Source organism: Myotis daubentonii, chromosome 18, assembly GCF_963259705.1.
Source record: "Myotis daubentonii chromosome 18, mMyoDau2.1, whole genome shotgun sequence".
Lineage (NCBI taxonomy): Eukaryota > Metazoa > Chordata > Mammalia > Chiroptera > Vespertilionidae > Myotis > Myotis daubentonii.
In genome coordinates, this window is record NC_081857.1 from 33,861,981 (window position 1) to 33,877,192 (window position 15,212).

Below are 15,212 nucleotides of genomic sequence, written 5' to 3' on the forward strand. Positions count from 1 at the left end.
ATGAGAAATGACAGAGGATAAGATGTAATGAGTAGGATGAAACTGGCCAGTCAAATGCCCGGCAAAATCTCTACTATCTCCCTTTACCTACAGACTTCTGATGATGCCGTTTCCTTTTTCTTCAGTCCCTTCCTTTGTCTCCATTCTAAGACCCATCTCAAATGCTGCTCTCGTCCCCTTTAACTACAAAGCCCATGCTCATCTCAACTTTTTTTTACAGTCACATTGAATTTAAGTCAGTACCATTTAGTTTACCAACCAATTGTTCTCATGGTAGCATCCATATTTTCTCCCCTTCAACTAAACTGAAAGCTCCCTGAAGGCAGAGAAAAGACAGAGTTTGCATAAATTCTCGCTCATGGGTTCCTTGATGTGACACTACTATAAAATTCACTTAAATAGCTATGAGTATTTAATAACCTAACTGGAAAGACTCTGATGCGTACTATTTTAAGGGATCCTGCTGATACCCATATGACTACAATCTATAGTTGAACTGGAAATCTGGTTTTAAAGAAGTGCTGGGAAATGCTGTGTCAGTAATTAATGCAAAACACGATGGTTTCTGACATCTTAAAGATTTCCAGGCAGCACAGGGAAATCATGCTTGTGGTATTACCATAAAGCCTAACTGGTTTGATTGATATTCTTGCATTTCCTCATCTGCTTTACTTCTCTGCCATAACCACTTTTTTTTTTTGGCATAGTTTTTAGTTTAGAACAGCTATTCCCAATGTCAGAACTAGGGCAATGAAACCTAATACAACTGGTTTGAGACATGGGGATTTTCCACATCTGATTCTGTTGGAAACGCCCAGCCCAGAATTAGGTCTTAGAAACACTACAATGCTGGGGTACAAACGTGACTATGGTCCTCAGAGATACTTCCCAGGGCCTCAAATGTAGAGATCAAAGTAGAGATAGTGCAAAACATCCTGACGACAGTAATACTTAGGAATCTTGTTCCAAATTAGCATATCGTTTTCTCTGAGGTCAACAGTTTTATAAGTAGTTCTTTATTAGTGGGTTTTTCAATTTATCTGAAGAATTTCTGATCTTTGACTGAGATTTTTACTCATACAGTTTAGGATACTTCTAATTCAGTGGTTTACACAGTGTGATTCCCAGACAGCAGCATTATTAGCATGATCTGGGATTTGTTAGGGACGCCAATTCTTGGGCCTCACCCCAGACCAAATGAATTAGAAACTTGAGGAGATGGGTCCCAGCAATGTGCTTTAACAAATCCTCCAGGTGACTCTGATGCATGACAACGGTGGGAAACCACTGTTTAAATTCAACATGTTTACTTTGTAGATTAGGAAATTAAGGGCCAGAATAAGTGATCGGACCTAGGACATACAGTTGCATGTATCAATATATTTTGAAGCAAAGTGCTGACATATAAAATCAATAATTTATTTACTTCTTAATAGCTTGTCATGATATGTACCCTGCTCTCAAATTTTCCTTTATTATGTACCTTTGACAAGTTTTAGAAATAATCATTCTATTCTAAATCATCACAGAAGCCCTAAATCTCACCTTAATATGTTTTGCTTCACTCATAAATGTGTGGTGTGCGCATATGCATGTAAAATAATATTTTCCAAATCTTATATGGATAGGAATTATAAAGTTTTGAATTTGCAAGTGGGCCTTTTATAAAATTTTTCTGGGCTATATTTTATCTTCCCAATTTTCAAAGCTATTCTTATGACAAAGTAGGGGTTAGCAGCTGTAATGAGTTTTACTCGGAACTCTATTTTGCATTCTTGGTGTTAGGGCCAGAACATACACATACTTAGTGAAATCACACATGCAGAGTTCTGTAGCCTGTGCCGCCCAAAGCTCTAAGAGCTGTCCCCTCTCCCATTGGGGCTACTAAGATTTTGTTTTGGTGATTACTAGTAAATAAGAGAACAATACAATCCTATGTGTGCAGCGCCCCACAACGTTTTAAAATTACTTGAAAATATTTTTATAATGTTAAAATAACAACATTTGCTATTGTTTACTGTCAGAGTACTTCTCCCAAATCATCTCATTTAATCCTCCATAAGAAGTCTGGCAACTTCTTTGGAGCTGTCATTGAAGGCATTTGAATATCTCCAGGTTGGGGAGTGTGGGCTTAGATATACTTAGACTGTTGCTGGCCATGACCTCTCACAAGGTCAGGTTAATAAAATTCAGCATTATTGTCACTGGGAAGTGCCCTGCGCTGGGGGACTCCAGGTAACCGCCGGGGGGGCTGTTTTCCTTCCTGTGAGAGGTGTCTGCATGCCTCTCACAACAAGAAAATTCTTTATTGTAAATGATTTGACACCTGGGTTCCTCCGAGTCAGAGCTCGTTTCCCTCCAGTCTTTGTGTGCATCCCAAGTTCTATTCCCAAGGGTGGGGTGACTTACAGCTGTACAGTGTTGAATAAAACAGGGTACTAACTAAAGCCCGCGAAATTCCCAGCCCTAAATCTGCAGAGCAGCACTCCCTGACACTCTGGGCTCTTGCTCAAAGCAGCTAGGTCTTCTGTTCCAGAACCTGAAAGAGAATTCGGCGATGGTAATCTACTCTCAGGTGACTACATTCTTTAAACAGCCCACTTTCTCTTCCATTGTCTTTAACATCTTGCTTAACCAGCTGCGGGTGATTGCTTTGTGCCATCTCTGAATTTCTAAAAAGAAAAGGGCAAATCATGCGGGGGTGCGAAACCTACCACCCACCCCCAACATCGCGAGGGGAGAAACACTTGCCCTTTTCTCTAGTTACTCCCAGCAGTCGAGGGAGAGGTTGCGTTGAGCCTTCTAAAATCCGCCCTACGCGCGCCCCCTCTGGTTCATCCACTTTCCCTCCACGGCCGCCTCTGCAGCCTCAGGGCCTTTTAATGCGAGCACCGGACTGGATGGGAGAGGAGGTGGGGCTGCAGCGGGAGGGAGGCGGCGCGCAGCGGTACCCAGTGGCGCTGCCTGGCTGCACCATCCAGAGGACGTGGCACTGCCCGTGGGGAGAGGGGGAGGGGTTCGGCTTTCTCCTCCCCGCGCAGAGCCTCCGGACATACTGCAGGCCGGCAGGGAGGACCCACGCGGGAACTGATGCGCTTTCTTGGTGACATCTTAGCCGATGAAAGTGGCCTGGCAGCGGCCAGCGTCCGTCCTGCGTGCCACTGCAAACACGCGTTGAGCCAGGTCTGTGTTACCCCGCAAGAAGCGGTGACCCGATTAGGGGCGGAGGGACGCACTCGCCACCACGCATGCGCAGAGCCGGGCTGCGGACTCCCGGACTACAGTTCCCAGAGGAACCTGCAGCAGGCGGCGGGAGCTTGAGCCGCTGACGCCATCTTGAAATCTGATCCTCTGTCTCCAAGCCTCAACGTCAGCGGCTGGCTGCCGCCCGGGCTCCGTGCACCCAGCCTGCTTTCTGGGAGGACGTGGAGGACGCGGGCGGCTGGCTCAGGAGGCACCGCCGGAGGAGACTTTGCAGGTTCCGCGCACGGCCTGCTCTGCTGTCACTTAGCATCGCCCTGAGGCGTTTCCGCGCTCGCGCCCTCCGTGAGGGGCGGGGCTGGCCGCTCCGGTACCCAGCGCTCGCGCGCGGAGGGCAGAGGTGACCCCCTGCCCGGTGGGGATCGCGGCGGGCTGTGCCATGCCGGCGCGAAGCCACCGCGGCGGGAGACGGAGCGCGGCGCCGCGCCGGTGAGTGAACCCCGCGCGGCGGCAGCGGCCGCCTCGGGGAGGCTGGGAGCGAAGATGAAGGAGATCTGCAGGATCTGTGCCCGGGAGCTGTGCGGGAACCAGCGGCGCTGGATCTTCCACACGACGTCCAAGCTCAACCTCCAGGTGCTGCTCTCGCACGTCCTGGGCAAGGATGTCTCCCGCGACGGCAAAGCCGAGTTTGTCTGCAGCAAGTGCGCTTTCATGCTGGATCGGATCTATCGCTTCGACACCGTCATTGCCCGGATCGAAGCCCTGTCCATCGAGCGCCTGCAGAAGCTGTTGCTGGAGAAGGACCGCCTCAAGTTCTGCATCGCCAGCCTGTACCGCAAGAATAACGAGGACGCGGGCGCGGAGACCCGGGCGGGGAGCGGGACGGTGGACCTGGCCGGCTTGCCCGACGTGCGGTACTCCGCGCTGCTCCAGGAGGACTTTGCCTATTCGGGGTTTGAGTGTTGGGTGGAGAACGAGGACCAGGTTCAGGAGCTGCACAGCTGCCATGGTTCCGAAGGCCCAGGACACCGACCCAGGAGATGCCGTGGTTGCGCGACTTTGCGGGTGGCCGATTCCGACTATGAGGCCATCTGTAAAGTGCCCCGCAAGGTGGCCAGAAGCGTCATGTGTGGCCCTTCTTCCAGGTGGTCCACCAGCATCTGCACCGAAGAACCAGCACTGTCTGAGGTCGGGCCCCCGGACTTGCCAGGCACGAAGGTCCCCCCCGACGGAGAAAGCATGGAGGAAGGGACCCCGGGGTCCTCGGTGGAATCTTTGGATGCAAGTGTCCAGGCTAGTCCTCCGCAGCACAAGGACGAGGAACCCGAGAGAAGCGCAAAGGAGCTTGCAAAGTGTGACTGCTGCTCAGAGGAGCAGGCCCCGCAGCATACGTGCAACCCCAAACTGGAGCTCGCGCTTAGTGTGATTAAAGGTCTTGATTATAAACCCATCCAGAGCCCCCGAGGGAGCAAGCTTCCTATCCCAGTGAAATCCAGCCCACCGGGAGCCAGGCCTGGCCAGAGCGGGGCAGATGGCGTTAGTTCCGGTTTCCTTAGCAGGTCTTTGAAACCCCTTTACAGCACACCTGTCAGTTACTCCTTGGAGATTTCAGACCTGCAGGAGCTGTGGGATGACCTCTGTGAAGAGTATTTGCCACTCCGGGTCCAGGTATACAACATGGCTACACAGTGCCTTTTTAAATTATAGTTATCAGGCCGCAAGCTTTACATGATTTCTAAATGAAGGTTAATTAGAACATTAATCATCGAGCCCATTTTTGCTGCACCTTTCGCTCCTGTCCACAGTTAGTCTATGTGATTCACACTCAAATGATTTGCTTTCCACAATCCCCTTTGTAGCAACATCTATTGATGCCTTCCCATTAATTATCACAATTGCATATAGAGATTTCGAATTCACTTTGACCAGATGAAAAGATATAATCTTATGTCTGGCACTAGAAGTCTTCTCTCTTACACACCTCCCCTCCCCCTGTCTCCCTTCTTTTTTCGTTTTGTTTTTATTTTTTTAGATTTGTAGATGTTTTCTCCCATTCTGTGAGGGAGTTAGTTCTTCCCCAGGTAAGCTTCAAACTCATTAGAGGATAGGGTAAAGGTTTGGGAAAACTTATTAATTCACCAAAGTATTGTAGCATCTGGGCAAATGTTTATACTAAATTAATAGAGGACTGATGGTGACTTGCTCATAAAAGAGATTTGGGAATTCAAGTGTTGTCATTTAAAATGTCATTTAAGGAGAAAACTTCACACACAGCCAGTTAGTCTATTGAGCTTCTTTAGGAGATGTTTGATATTAAGAAAGGACTCATCCATTATCAAGTAATAGAGTTTCTTTTTTAAAAAATTTCTTTATTGATTAAGGTATTACATGTGTCCTTATCCCTCCACAGTTTCATCCATTATATTCTTGAGTGTCTAAATGATTAGAAGATAGGAGTTGATCTTAATTTGAGCTGTTTACATCTGGCCAATAGATTTCATGCCACTTTTTAAATTCAGCTATATACAGGGATCTGACAAATGCTATTTTGTTTCTATAGCAACAGTAAATGCTAGATTCAGTTAACTTTGTGAAACATCTAGCGTTTTCTACTTGATACACATTGTTTAGCGATACCATTATAAAAGTGGTCAATCTAGAAAGCATTTTTGGAAAGCCTGATACAGTCACCATCATCCTAGAAATTTACAGCTTGATAAAAAAATGAAATTGTTGATTGCCACTTGAAATTTTTGAGAAGTAGTTTTAGTGTATATATTAAATTTGCATCACAATGACAAATTTGTCAGAAACAGTACATATGAAAGTGTTAGAAAAAGTTTGATAATGTTTTCATTTGTATAAAATATTAAGTGTTAGTGTGCCGACTGTTTGTGTGCTTCTTTTCTTTTGCTTGCTTTTCTTGGAGGGGAGCCTCACAGCTAAATTTGGGCTTTACAGTATTTGTGTGACCAGACATAGATGTCACAGATTAAACATGGTGTTTTCATATTAGGATCTAAAAGGAGACTGGGGCAGGGTGGGTGGGAAATAAGCTTATTTTACCCCTTCTCATATATGGTCAATATTATAGAAAAGTAAAGACAGAAAATTGCAGGTAAAATGAGAGGAATTTTAAAATCCATATTTAATTAAAAATTCTGTCTTTTTGGTGCCTGCACTCAACAAACTGTGGTGTTGGGAAGGATTTTAAAGATCATTTCATGCAGGCCCTCAGTTGAGAGATCTGGAAAGCTCATAGTTTAAATACTTAGCCCAGGCACAGCCAAAGATCCCTAACCATTCTCAGCCGAGGTCTTTTAATCTGTGTATTAAGTTACATTGCCTGGTATATGTTGACTTGAAAAGTACTTATTTTAAACAGTCTCTTTTCTATAACCTAAGGATTCCAGGAGGATTCCTTTAACCATGTTGACTGCATCTTTACATCAAGTCCCTTCGCTAAATTTGGGCATTAGGAAAATAGATGTTTAAAAAAAGTATATGACCTTTTCATCCATCACTTGGCTTACATTCTTTACTGTTTGTTGAATAATAAAACATCGAGAGGAGGGAGAGAATAACATGCAGCTTGAATTATGGCGTTTAATTACTATGCCATTTTCTCTAATAATTAAGGATGTGGGGGGAAATAGGAAGATAAACTGGGCTCAGGTATTTGAAAATAAAATGTATGTTTTGGACCCCTAGTCTGTTCTTTAGGCCAGGTTGACTTTTATTTTATTTTATTTTTTTAGACCAGGTTGACTTTTAAATTCCCTTAGGCCTGTTGTGCTTTATGGCAGAGCCAAAGCCAAGTGGAACAAAGGCAGACTGGTTTTTGTCTATTGCTCTGAACAAATGTGGAAAGATTAGAAATAAATGTAAATTATTTTTGGTCGTCGTCCTTTTAGTTTGTAGAAAGGAAAAACACAAAAGAATAAAATTTCCTTTAGTTATATTCTACTACAAATATGAAGAAAGAGCAAGATTGTTCTGTAAGATCATTTTGATTTCTTTGTTTAATCTTCTACGTTCCCAATGATGTGCACTATTCAAATGTCACCATCACAGTGCCTTCTGATTACTTTTCTTACTGTCTTTCTTTTTGCTTTTTCCTTCCTTATGTTAAAGACAAACAGCAACAGTGTCATTCTCCTGCTTACTAATTTTCTAATATTATGTAAATTGGCTTATTTGCCTTGTACAGAATTTATGCCTGAATACCCAAGGTTGTCTAAATATCTAAAGAAAGGTTTGAAGCTTTATTCTAGCTGGTCATTATTCCTTCTTTATTGTGTGCCCCTGAACTAGAAGAGCTATGATAGGAGGGGTGTGGTTCCTTAGTAAACAGCAGTTCAGCTCTGGCCCACATCCTTTTCTGTGTAAATTCGAAGAGCAAATCTTTGCTTCAAGCTTTGCAATGCCAGGGTCTGCTCTCATGTGACTATAGTAAATCATAGCTCTCATAGTTTAGCTACATAACCAGATCAGGCCCTTTGGAAGATGTGTTAGATGCTGGGCAAGATTAGGTCTTTAATTTTATGCTGGGTGATGATTCTTATGTATCTCCTCTTACCAACAATAGAATAGAAAATTACAGCTGTTTGAGATTAATGACTTGCTATTGTGAGGACTAGTAATGTGCCAAGAAAAATGCTGTTAACCCGGAAGACCTAAATTACTGTCTTTTAGCCTAAAGGTCTTAAAATATACAACATTAGGCCTGGAAGCAATTCTTTTTTCTGATACTGGATTTGTCCTGAGTTAAAAGCAACTTAATTAAAATTGTTACAACATGATTTTAGTAACCGATAGTCTGGAGATTAACACTAATCAACCAAATCAAGTGTTACTGAATTTCAGGCTCGATAAAATCTTCATAGGAGCGATTGATTTATGTGCTTGATACTTCATAAGGATTCACAAGCTCAGTTGGTTCAGTGGGGCTTTGCTAAATGCTTTTTTGGCACTTGTATTTGAAAGGACATTTTTCTGAGATGTAAAGTATTATGATTAGAGAAGAAACAAACAACTTCTAGCTTGTAAGTCAGTAATTACCGAATTAGGAGTTTCCTATGATAAGTTATGCCAAGATGGGTTCAGATGAGATCCAGATTCATTTGTACTCTTCTGTGGCCTTCTTGGCTTCAAAGTTGCTGCTGAAATATCGATATTAAATATCTATCTATCTGGTCTTATTTTTAAGAGAGCCACTAAAGGATTAGAACATTTTCCTGAGAAGGAGACAGGCCTATTTTTTGTTTGCTTGCTTTTTATTGTTCTTATTAAGCAAAAAACTTTTGGTCCCTATAATATTTTCGGCATTGTGATAGATAGTGATTTTATATAGAGGTGAAAGATACATTACTGACTTAAGTGCATTTGGTTTAATTGGAATCTTTTCCTGATTTCCTGTGTCACTTTGGTCAAGTTTCTTACCATCTCTAAGTTACTCACCGTTTCCTAAATGTAGGGTGATATTGGACCAGATAATTAAAGTTTTCTTCACATCGCTAAGATTCTTTGGTTTAAAGGACCTAGATATAACCACAGTTCCTACCACTTTAAATCTGAGGCTACTTTTTAAAATTCTGTTATAGTTTAAATTTGAAACATATCGCCCTAGCTGGTTTGGCTCAGTGGATAGAGTGTCAGTCTGTGGATTGAAAGGTCCCGGTTCAATTCCAGTCAAGGTCACATGCCCGGGTTGCCAGCTCAATTCCCAGTAGGGGGCGTGCAGAAGGCAGCCGATCAATGATTCTCTCTAATCATTGATGTTTCTTTCTCTCCTCTTTTCCTCTGTGAAATCAGTAAAAATATTTTTTTAAAATTTTGAAACATATCTTATTATAGATATTATTGGAAAGTTGTTTTATTTGAGGAAATAAAAAGCCAGGTTTTGTAGACAAAGTTTTATCATTAAGTAAATGATAGTTATTTATCATTTAGAATTGTTGTACATGTCTATTAAATAGTTACATCTCCCATGTATGACATAATTCACATTGCTTCAGGACAAGGCTCCCTGTTATACCACAACAACAGATATCTCAATTTTTCTAGGAGTTGTTTTTCTTGCTTCTTTTTTCTTTTTCTCTCTTCCATCTGGTCCTGTTTGCTGTACTTTCAAAACATACCTACCCATTTCTCTCCCCTGCCATTACTACCACTATAATCCAGGCTGCTCTTATCTTTCATCTACATTACTGCAACAGCCTGCTACCTCGTCTCCTGTTTCTATTGGTGCTCCCCCACAATCCACTCATCACAGAGCTGCTTAGTGACCTTTTGAAAAATTAAATATGATTGGATTACTTTTCTGTTAAAAACACTGCAGTCCATTCTCATTTCAATCGGAATGAAATTCAGTTTCATTAACTCTCGTGTATAAAAGCTTTATATGATTTGACCCCTGCCTTCCTTTCCATCTCATTCTGTATTACTGTCTCCTTTGCCCCTTATGCTCTGTCCCTGTGCTATCCAGCAAGGTAGCCACTAGCCTTACGTGTCTATTGACACTTGAAATGTGGCTAATCCGAATTGAGATGTGCTGTGAGTGTAAAATATCCCCCTTAATTTCAAAAGACAGTATGAGAAAATGTGAAGTATCTTGTTGATCGTTTTTATATTGAATGCTTGTTTATGATAGTATTTTGGATATAATGGGTTAAATAAGATATTTTATTAAAATTACATTCACCTATTTATTTTTACTTTAGCCAATGAAGATACTAGAAAATTTAAAACCATGTATATGGTCCATTGCATTTCTATTGGAAAGTGATACCGTAGTCCCCTAGGCCTTTCTCTTTCCCAGGCTCACATCCACCCTCGGTCTCTTGCATTGGCTGTTCCCTCTGCCTAGCTTGTTCTGTAGATCTTTGCACACTGACCAACCAATTTAGGGTAACCTAATCGCTTTATCATGCTCTCTATTTTACTGCATAAGGCTTGTTCCTATCTGATATTTATTGTGTTTCCATGTTCCTTTATATGTAGCTCCCTTCCACAGTGCTTTATATACTATGGTATTTAACAGATGTGCTGGATAGTATGAGGCTCAGTGAGCAGAGGAGATAGTAATGCATGGTGAACAGAAAAATTGATAAATAGCACTGAAGGAATAGAAAAGATTTTTCTTCTGAAAACTTTATGCTCCCAGTTGCTGGCAGGAAGGGACTTAAGATAAGCTGTAACTCCACTGCCTGCAAGGCGGTAATTAGAGGTTGAAAGTGTGAAGGAAAGAAAAAATGAATACCAGTTGCTTTTTTTCTCTTCCTCTAATGGGTTTATAATTTTTCTAATTGGAATGAGGTGGAATAGGGAGGGAGGAAGTGGAATTTAATGCCACAGTGAATTCCTAAAGCTTTATTTTAGTAAGTACTCTTAGCTCATAATGAATATTAGTATAGTTCAATGAGTTCATCTCAGTCTGATTGATCATCCCATATATAAGTAATACATGTGTCTGTTTTTTACCTGAATTGTTTTGGTGAATTATTCTTTCTGTAAGACACCGTTTCCTCAGACCACTATGGATTTTTAAATTTATTTTAAAATATTTTTACTTTTTATTATCATTTTTTAAATCCTCACCTGAGGACATGCTGAGAGAGAGAGAGAGAGAGAGAGAGAGAGAGAGAGAGAGAGAGAGAGACATCATTGTGAGAGAGAAACATTGATCCTCTACCTCCTGCACATGTGGATGGGGACTGAACCCTCGATCCAGGCATGTTCCCTGAATGGGAATCAAACCAGCAGTGGCAACCCTTCAGTGCACAGGAAGAAGCTCAACCAATTGAGCCACTCCAGCCGGGCTTACTTTTTATTTTGAAATAATTTCATGAGGGAGGTTCATAGAACTCTCAGATTCACCAGTTGCCGAATATTTTGCTAACTTTGCTCCCATTGTCTATAGAGACACATTATTCTTTTCATTCCTGAACCATTTGAGAAATAGTTGCAGATAATATGCATTTTTACACTGAATACTTCAGCATTTATTTCCTAAAGATAAGGACATCTCTTATATAACTACAGTATTATATGTTATATAATTTTAGTATCGATAAAATACTGTTATTTAATGTACAGTCCATATTAAAGATCTGCCAATGTCTCCAATAATGTGAGCAAGCATGCTATAAGAAAGATAGTTGGAATATAACTTTTCCTCTCTTAGGGATGACATAGTTTGATCAGTGTGTGCCTTTTGAATTTCCTAATTGAAAACAGGATAAAGTGAATATATGATCATCATTTTTCTATTTTGAATGCTCCCCTTTCTTTAAACTCTGAATTAATTGCTTTAACTGAATAGCTAGCATTAGTGTGAGTGCCTGGGAGAATTTGAGAGGGGAGCTAGAAAGTATAGTAAGGATGGAAATGAATCAGTACTCTTAATAAGGAACAGGACTGTCTTCAGGAATTCATACTGATATTTCATGCAACAACCGGTTTTTCTAAGTCTCTAGCAAAAGATGCTAAAATCCTTTGAAAATAAAATTTGTTATTGACTACTTTTAACTCAAGTAACTTGTCTTGTTGCTTCTTCCTAGCCCATGACCCAAGAGTTCAAACAACAAAAGCTGAATTCAGATGAGACCATTATAACTCAACAGTCAGTACCTGAGTCTCACATGGCAGAACTCCAGGAAAAAATCCAGCAAACAGAGGCTACCAACAAGGTATGATCACCTGGTGGCCCTTGGAGATCCGTCTCCTGAGGATGTGACTGACTCTAGCTGAGTCTGTTAACTTCTCTGAGTAGGACCTGGGAGATGGATAGTGTGTGTTTAAGTATAGTTCTTCTTTATTTCGCATCAGGATGTTAGCCTGTTCTGCACAGATCAGGTTGCAGGTGCCTTTTACGTATGTGATTAAAACGTGAATGCAGTCTTTAAATGTATAAGGTACCGAGATAGGAGATCTGTGCTTTTGATTTTAGCTTAACTTCTCACTCCTTCATAACCAATGGATTTTAACATCTGCTTAGAAGAAAAGTCCCACAATTTGGGATGCTGAGCTTCTGGCCTGGCGTAGTCCTGTATGATGCTAGATAGTAGAAGCTCCTTGGTCTTGGTTTAAGGGATCTACAGTGACTCATATGGACAAGTGCCCAGGATGGCTGCCATCATAGAAAAAGCACAGTGCATGAGAATTGAAGCAACTGAGTGTAGGAAGAAGTATTTCACCTTTCCTGCTACTTCCTCTTACTGATTGGCTTAGGACTTGAATGGTCACTATAGTTGGGGAAAAGTAATAAGGTAATATTTCCCAAGGAATTCTCTAAACCTAGATTTGAGGGAGGATTTTATGCATTTGAGGTTAAAAGAAATAATTGACCTAACAAACTCTCTTACTTTTCTGAATTCAGATTCTTCAAGAGAAACTGAATGAAATGAGCTGTGAACTAAAGTCTGCTCAGGAGTCATCTCAGAAGCAAGATGGTACAATTCAAAGCCTCAAGGAAACTCTGAAAAGCAGGGAAAGTGAGGTAAAATATTTGGCAATCAAGGACCTGTGAGGAAATGATGTGTCCCATTAAAGTGGACAAGTATTCTATATTTTTGATGTCAGATTAATACACCTTACCCTAGAGAAATTGTAGCTTAACCTGAGTTGGTATTTTGGAATATTCCTGCTACTAAAATCTGTACAGGCAAGATAATGGAGTTAATTAATGTTTCGGTTACTAACGTGTATGGTGCCCCCTCTCTCATTTTCAGACGGAGGAGTTATACCAGGTGATCGAAGGTCAGAATGACACAATGGCAAAGCTTCGAGAAATGCTCCACCAGAGCCAGCTTGGACAGCTTCATGTATGTGGGGGTCACATAGGCAGACTCCAAGGAGGATGCGCCATTCTCTGACCTATGTTGTTGGTCTCCTCAGCTGCTTGGTGCTTGCCCTCCTTGTGATCATGGTTTTTACTCTTTTCAGAGCTCAGAGGGTACTCCAGCTCAGCAACAAGTGGCTCTGTTTGACCTGCAGAGTGCTCTATTCTGCAGCCAGCTTGAAATACAGAAGCTCCAGAGGGCCCTACGACAGAAAGAACGCCAGCTGGCAGACGCCAAACGATGTGTGCAATTTGTCGAGGCTGCGGCCCACGAGAGAGAACAGCAGAAAGAGGCTTCTTGGAAGCATAACCAGGTAAATCATTAATCGTTTTGTGGCCCTAAAGACCGACTTTGCCCTGATAATAACTTTCTATCAGGACAGTTTGTGTTGAACCCTTTAGTCACTTACTTTATTTGAGTAATTCAGTTCAACATTTGCTGTCCTCATACTATATGCAGAATATTGGGCTGTGCTCTGGAAATACAATAGTGAAGATTACAGGCTCTTGCCTTGTAAGTTACTTGTAATTTAATTTGAGATACGGTCACATAAACAGAAACATTGGTCGATTTCCTCCTGCCCACGCCCCCAACTGGGAATCGAACCCATCACCTTTTGGTGCATGGACAATGCTCCAACCAACTGAGCCACACAGGCCAGGGCTATGAAGTTATTTTTGAAGGATGGGTAAAAGTCAGCGAGAAAGAAAAGTGGAAGCGCAAGCAAGGTCAAAGGAATGGCACATGCCATTAGATATGTTTGTTTTTAATAAAAGACATAATTTTTAATGGTTTCTTTATCTTGTTAGTTTAGAGCATATGCTACTCTTTTTTAAGATTTAAAAGGAAGGTTGACATATCCTATCCTTGATCTTATTGTAAAGCAAAGGACCCAGGTTTGCAGTGGGACAGAGTCCTCCTTAGTAGTTATAGGGGTCTATCATTTTTACCAAATTTACATTCTACCCCCACCCACAGTTCCCTCGGTTTCCCACATCCCAGTTGATTTGTGTATAATATTTCTGAGTAATTTTAAGAATGGTACTTTCTGCTACTTTATTTTGTTCTACATGCCCAGAAAGCTTCAAGGCCTCCATGTCTAATGACCTTGTGAAAATGTTAGATTCTTAACAAATGGGAACATGGGGGACCATTTAAGAACTTGCTTGTGTTGTCAGTTTGGCTCAAATAAATTCTTACAACATTTCAAAAAATAAAATAAGGGGAATCTGTTTAATTCAGGAATTGCGGAAAGCCTTACAGCAGCTACAAGGAGAATTACAGAGTAAGAGCCAACAGCTTTGTACCCTGGAGGCTGAAAAATACAATGAGATTCGAACCCAGGAGCAACACATTCAGCATCTAAACCATAGTCTAAGTCACAAAGAACATTTGCTTCAGGTGAGTCACACAGTGATTTCATCGAAAACTGGACTCAGAGAGCTGAGGTTCCTGTTTATGTAATCTTAAGATATCAGTCCACCTGCGTTGAGTACCTGCCACATGTAGAAGAGTGAGAGGTGGGGATCAGGAGGATTCAAAATAAAGTACAATCTGTGAACCAGGATATTAACCAGGAAGTCCAGGAAGCAAATATAGACCGGAAAGACGTAGGCCATAGTCGTAAGTAGTTATTAAGCACCTCTGTGAGTCAGAAAGTATGCTAGGTTCTAGGAAGACAACGAGAAGAGATGGCCACTGCTCTTAGCCTAGTAAGTGAAGAGATTTGAATAGAAATTTCCCCAGATGATAAAACGAAAGTTTTAGGGGGAAAATCGAACAGTAAAGAAGACAGTGGATCACTTCTACCACCTACTCTAAGCTCCAGTCACATTGAATCCCTTATAGTTTATTGTGCATACGATTTTTCCTAGCATTCATACATTGTACATACTTTTTTCTTTCTCTGAAAGAAATACCTCCTCCATCACCTCTTCTAGTCCTTTCAAGACTCAGCAAATGTAATCTTTTGTGAGATCTCTAGTGACACCTTCAGGCAGAGTTAGACAGTGCATCCCATGTTCCCCTATGCACGTGTGTGTATGTGATGCAGAATAGTTAAAAATTTGTTATCTCGGCTAAACTGTTCCCCTTGAAAGTGATCACATTTTGGTTTTTATTCTGAATAACTAACAAATTGATTGGCAGAGTATGGGATTTCAGTTAGTA

At 41.6% G+C, this 15,212-nt stretch overlaps 1 protein-coding gene across 29 annotated transcripts in view; it reads left to right on the top strand.

Moving 5' to 3' along the window:
- Positions 1-15,212, top strand: part of LOC132220444 (myomegalin-like) — a 154,572-nt gene that overhangs the window by 83,772 nt on the left and 55,588 nt on the right. For 10 of the 29 annotated variants that reach the window (XR_009449785.1, XR_009449786.1, XR_009449784.1 and 7 more), the window contains exons 1-6: positions 3,430-4,869; positions 11,763-11,891; positions 12,581-12,700; positions 12,933-13,025; positions 13,147-13,356; positions 14,286-14,444. Coding sequence is in view for 26 of the 29 variants with exons in the window: in XM_059673527.1 (XP_059529510.1) it covers positions 3,745-4,869; positions 11,763-11,891; positions 12,581-12,700; positions 12,933-13,025; positions 13,147-13,356; positions 14,286-14,444 (1,836 nt within the window). In the remaining 3 variants the exon portion in view is untranslated. Of the gene's footprint in view, positions 1-3,423; positions 4,870-11,762; positions 11,892-12,580; positions 12,701-12,932; positions 13,026-13,146; positions 13,357-14,285; positions 14,445-15,212 lie in introns of those variants that run through there. The other 19 variants (XM_059673531.1, XM_059673524.1, XM_059673532.1 and 16 more) reach the window with 7 other exon arrangements.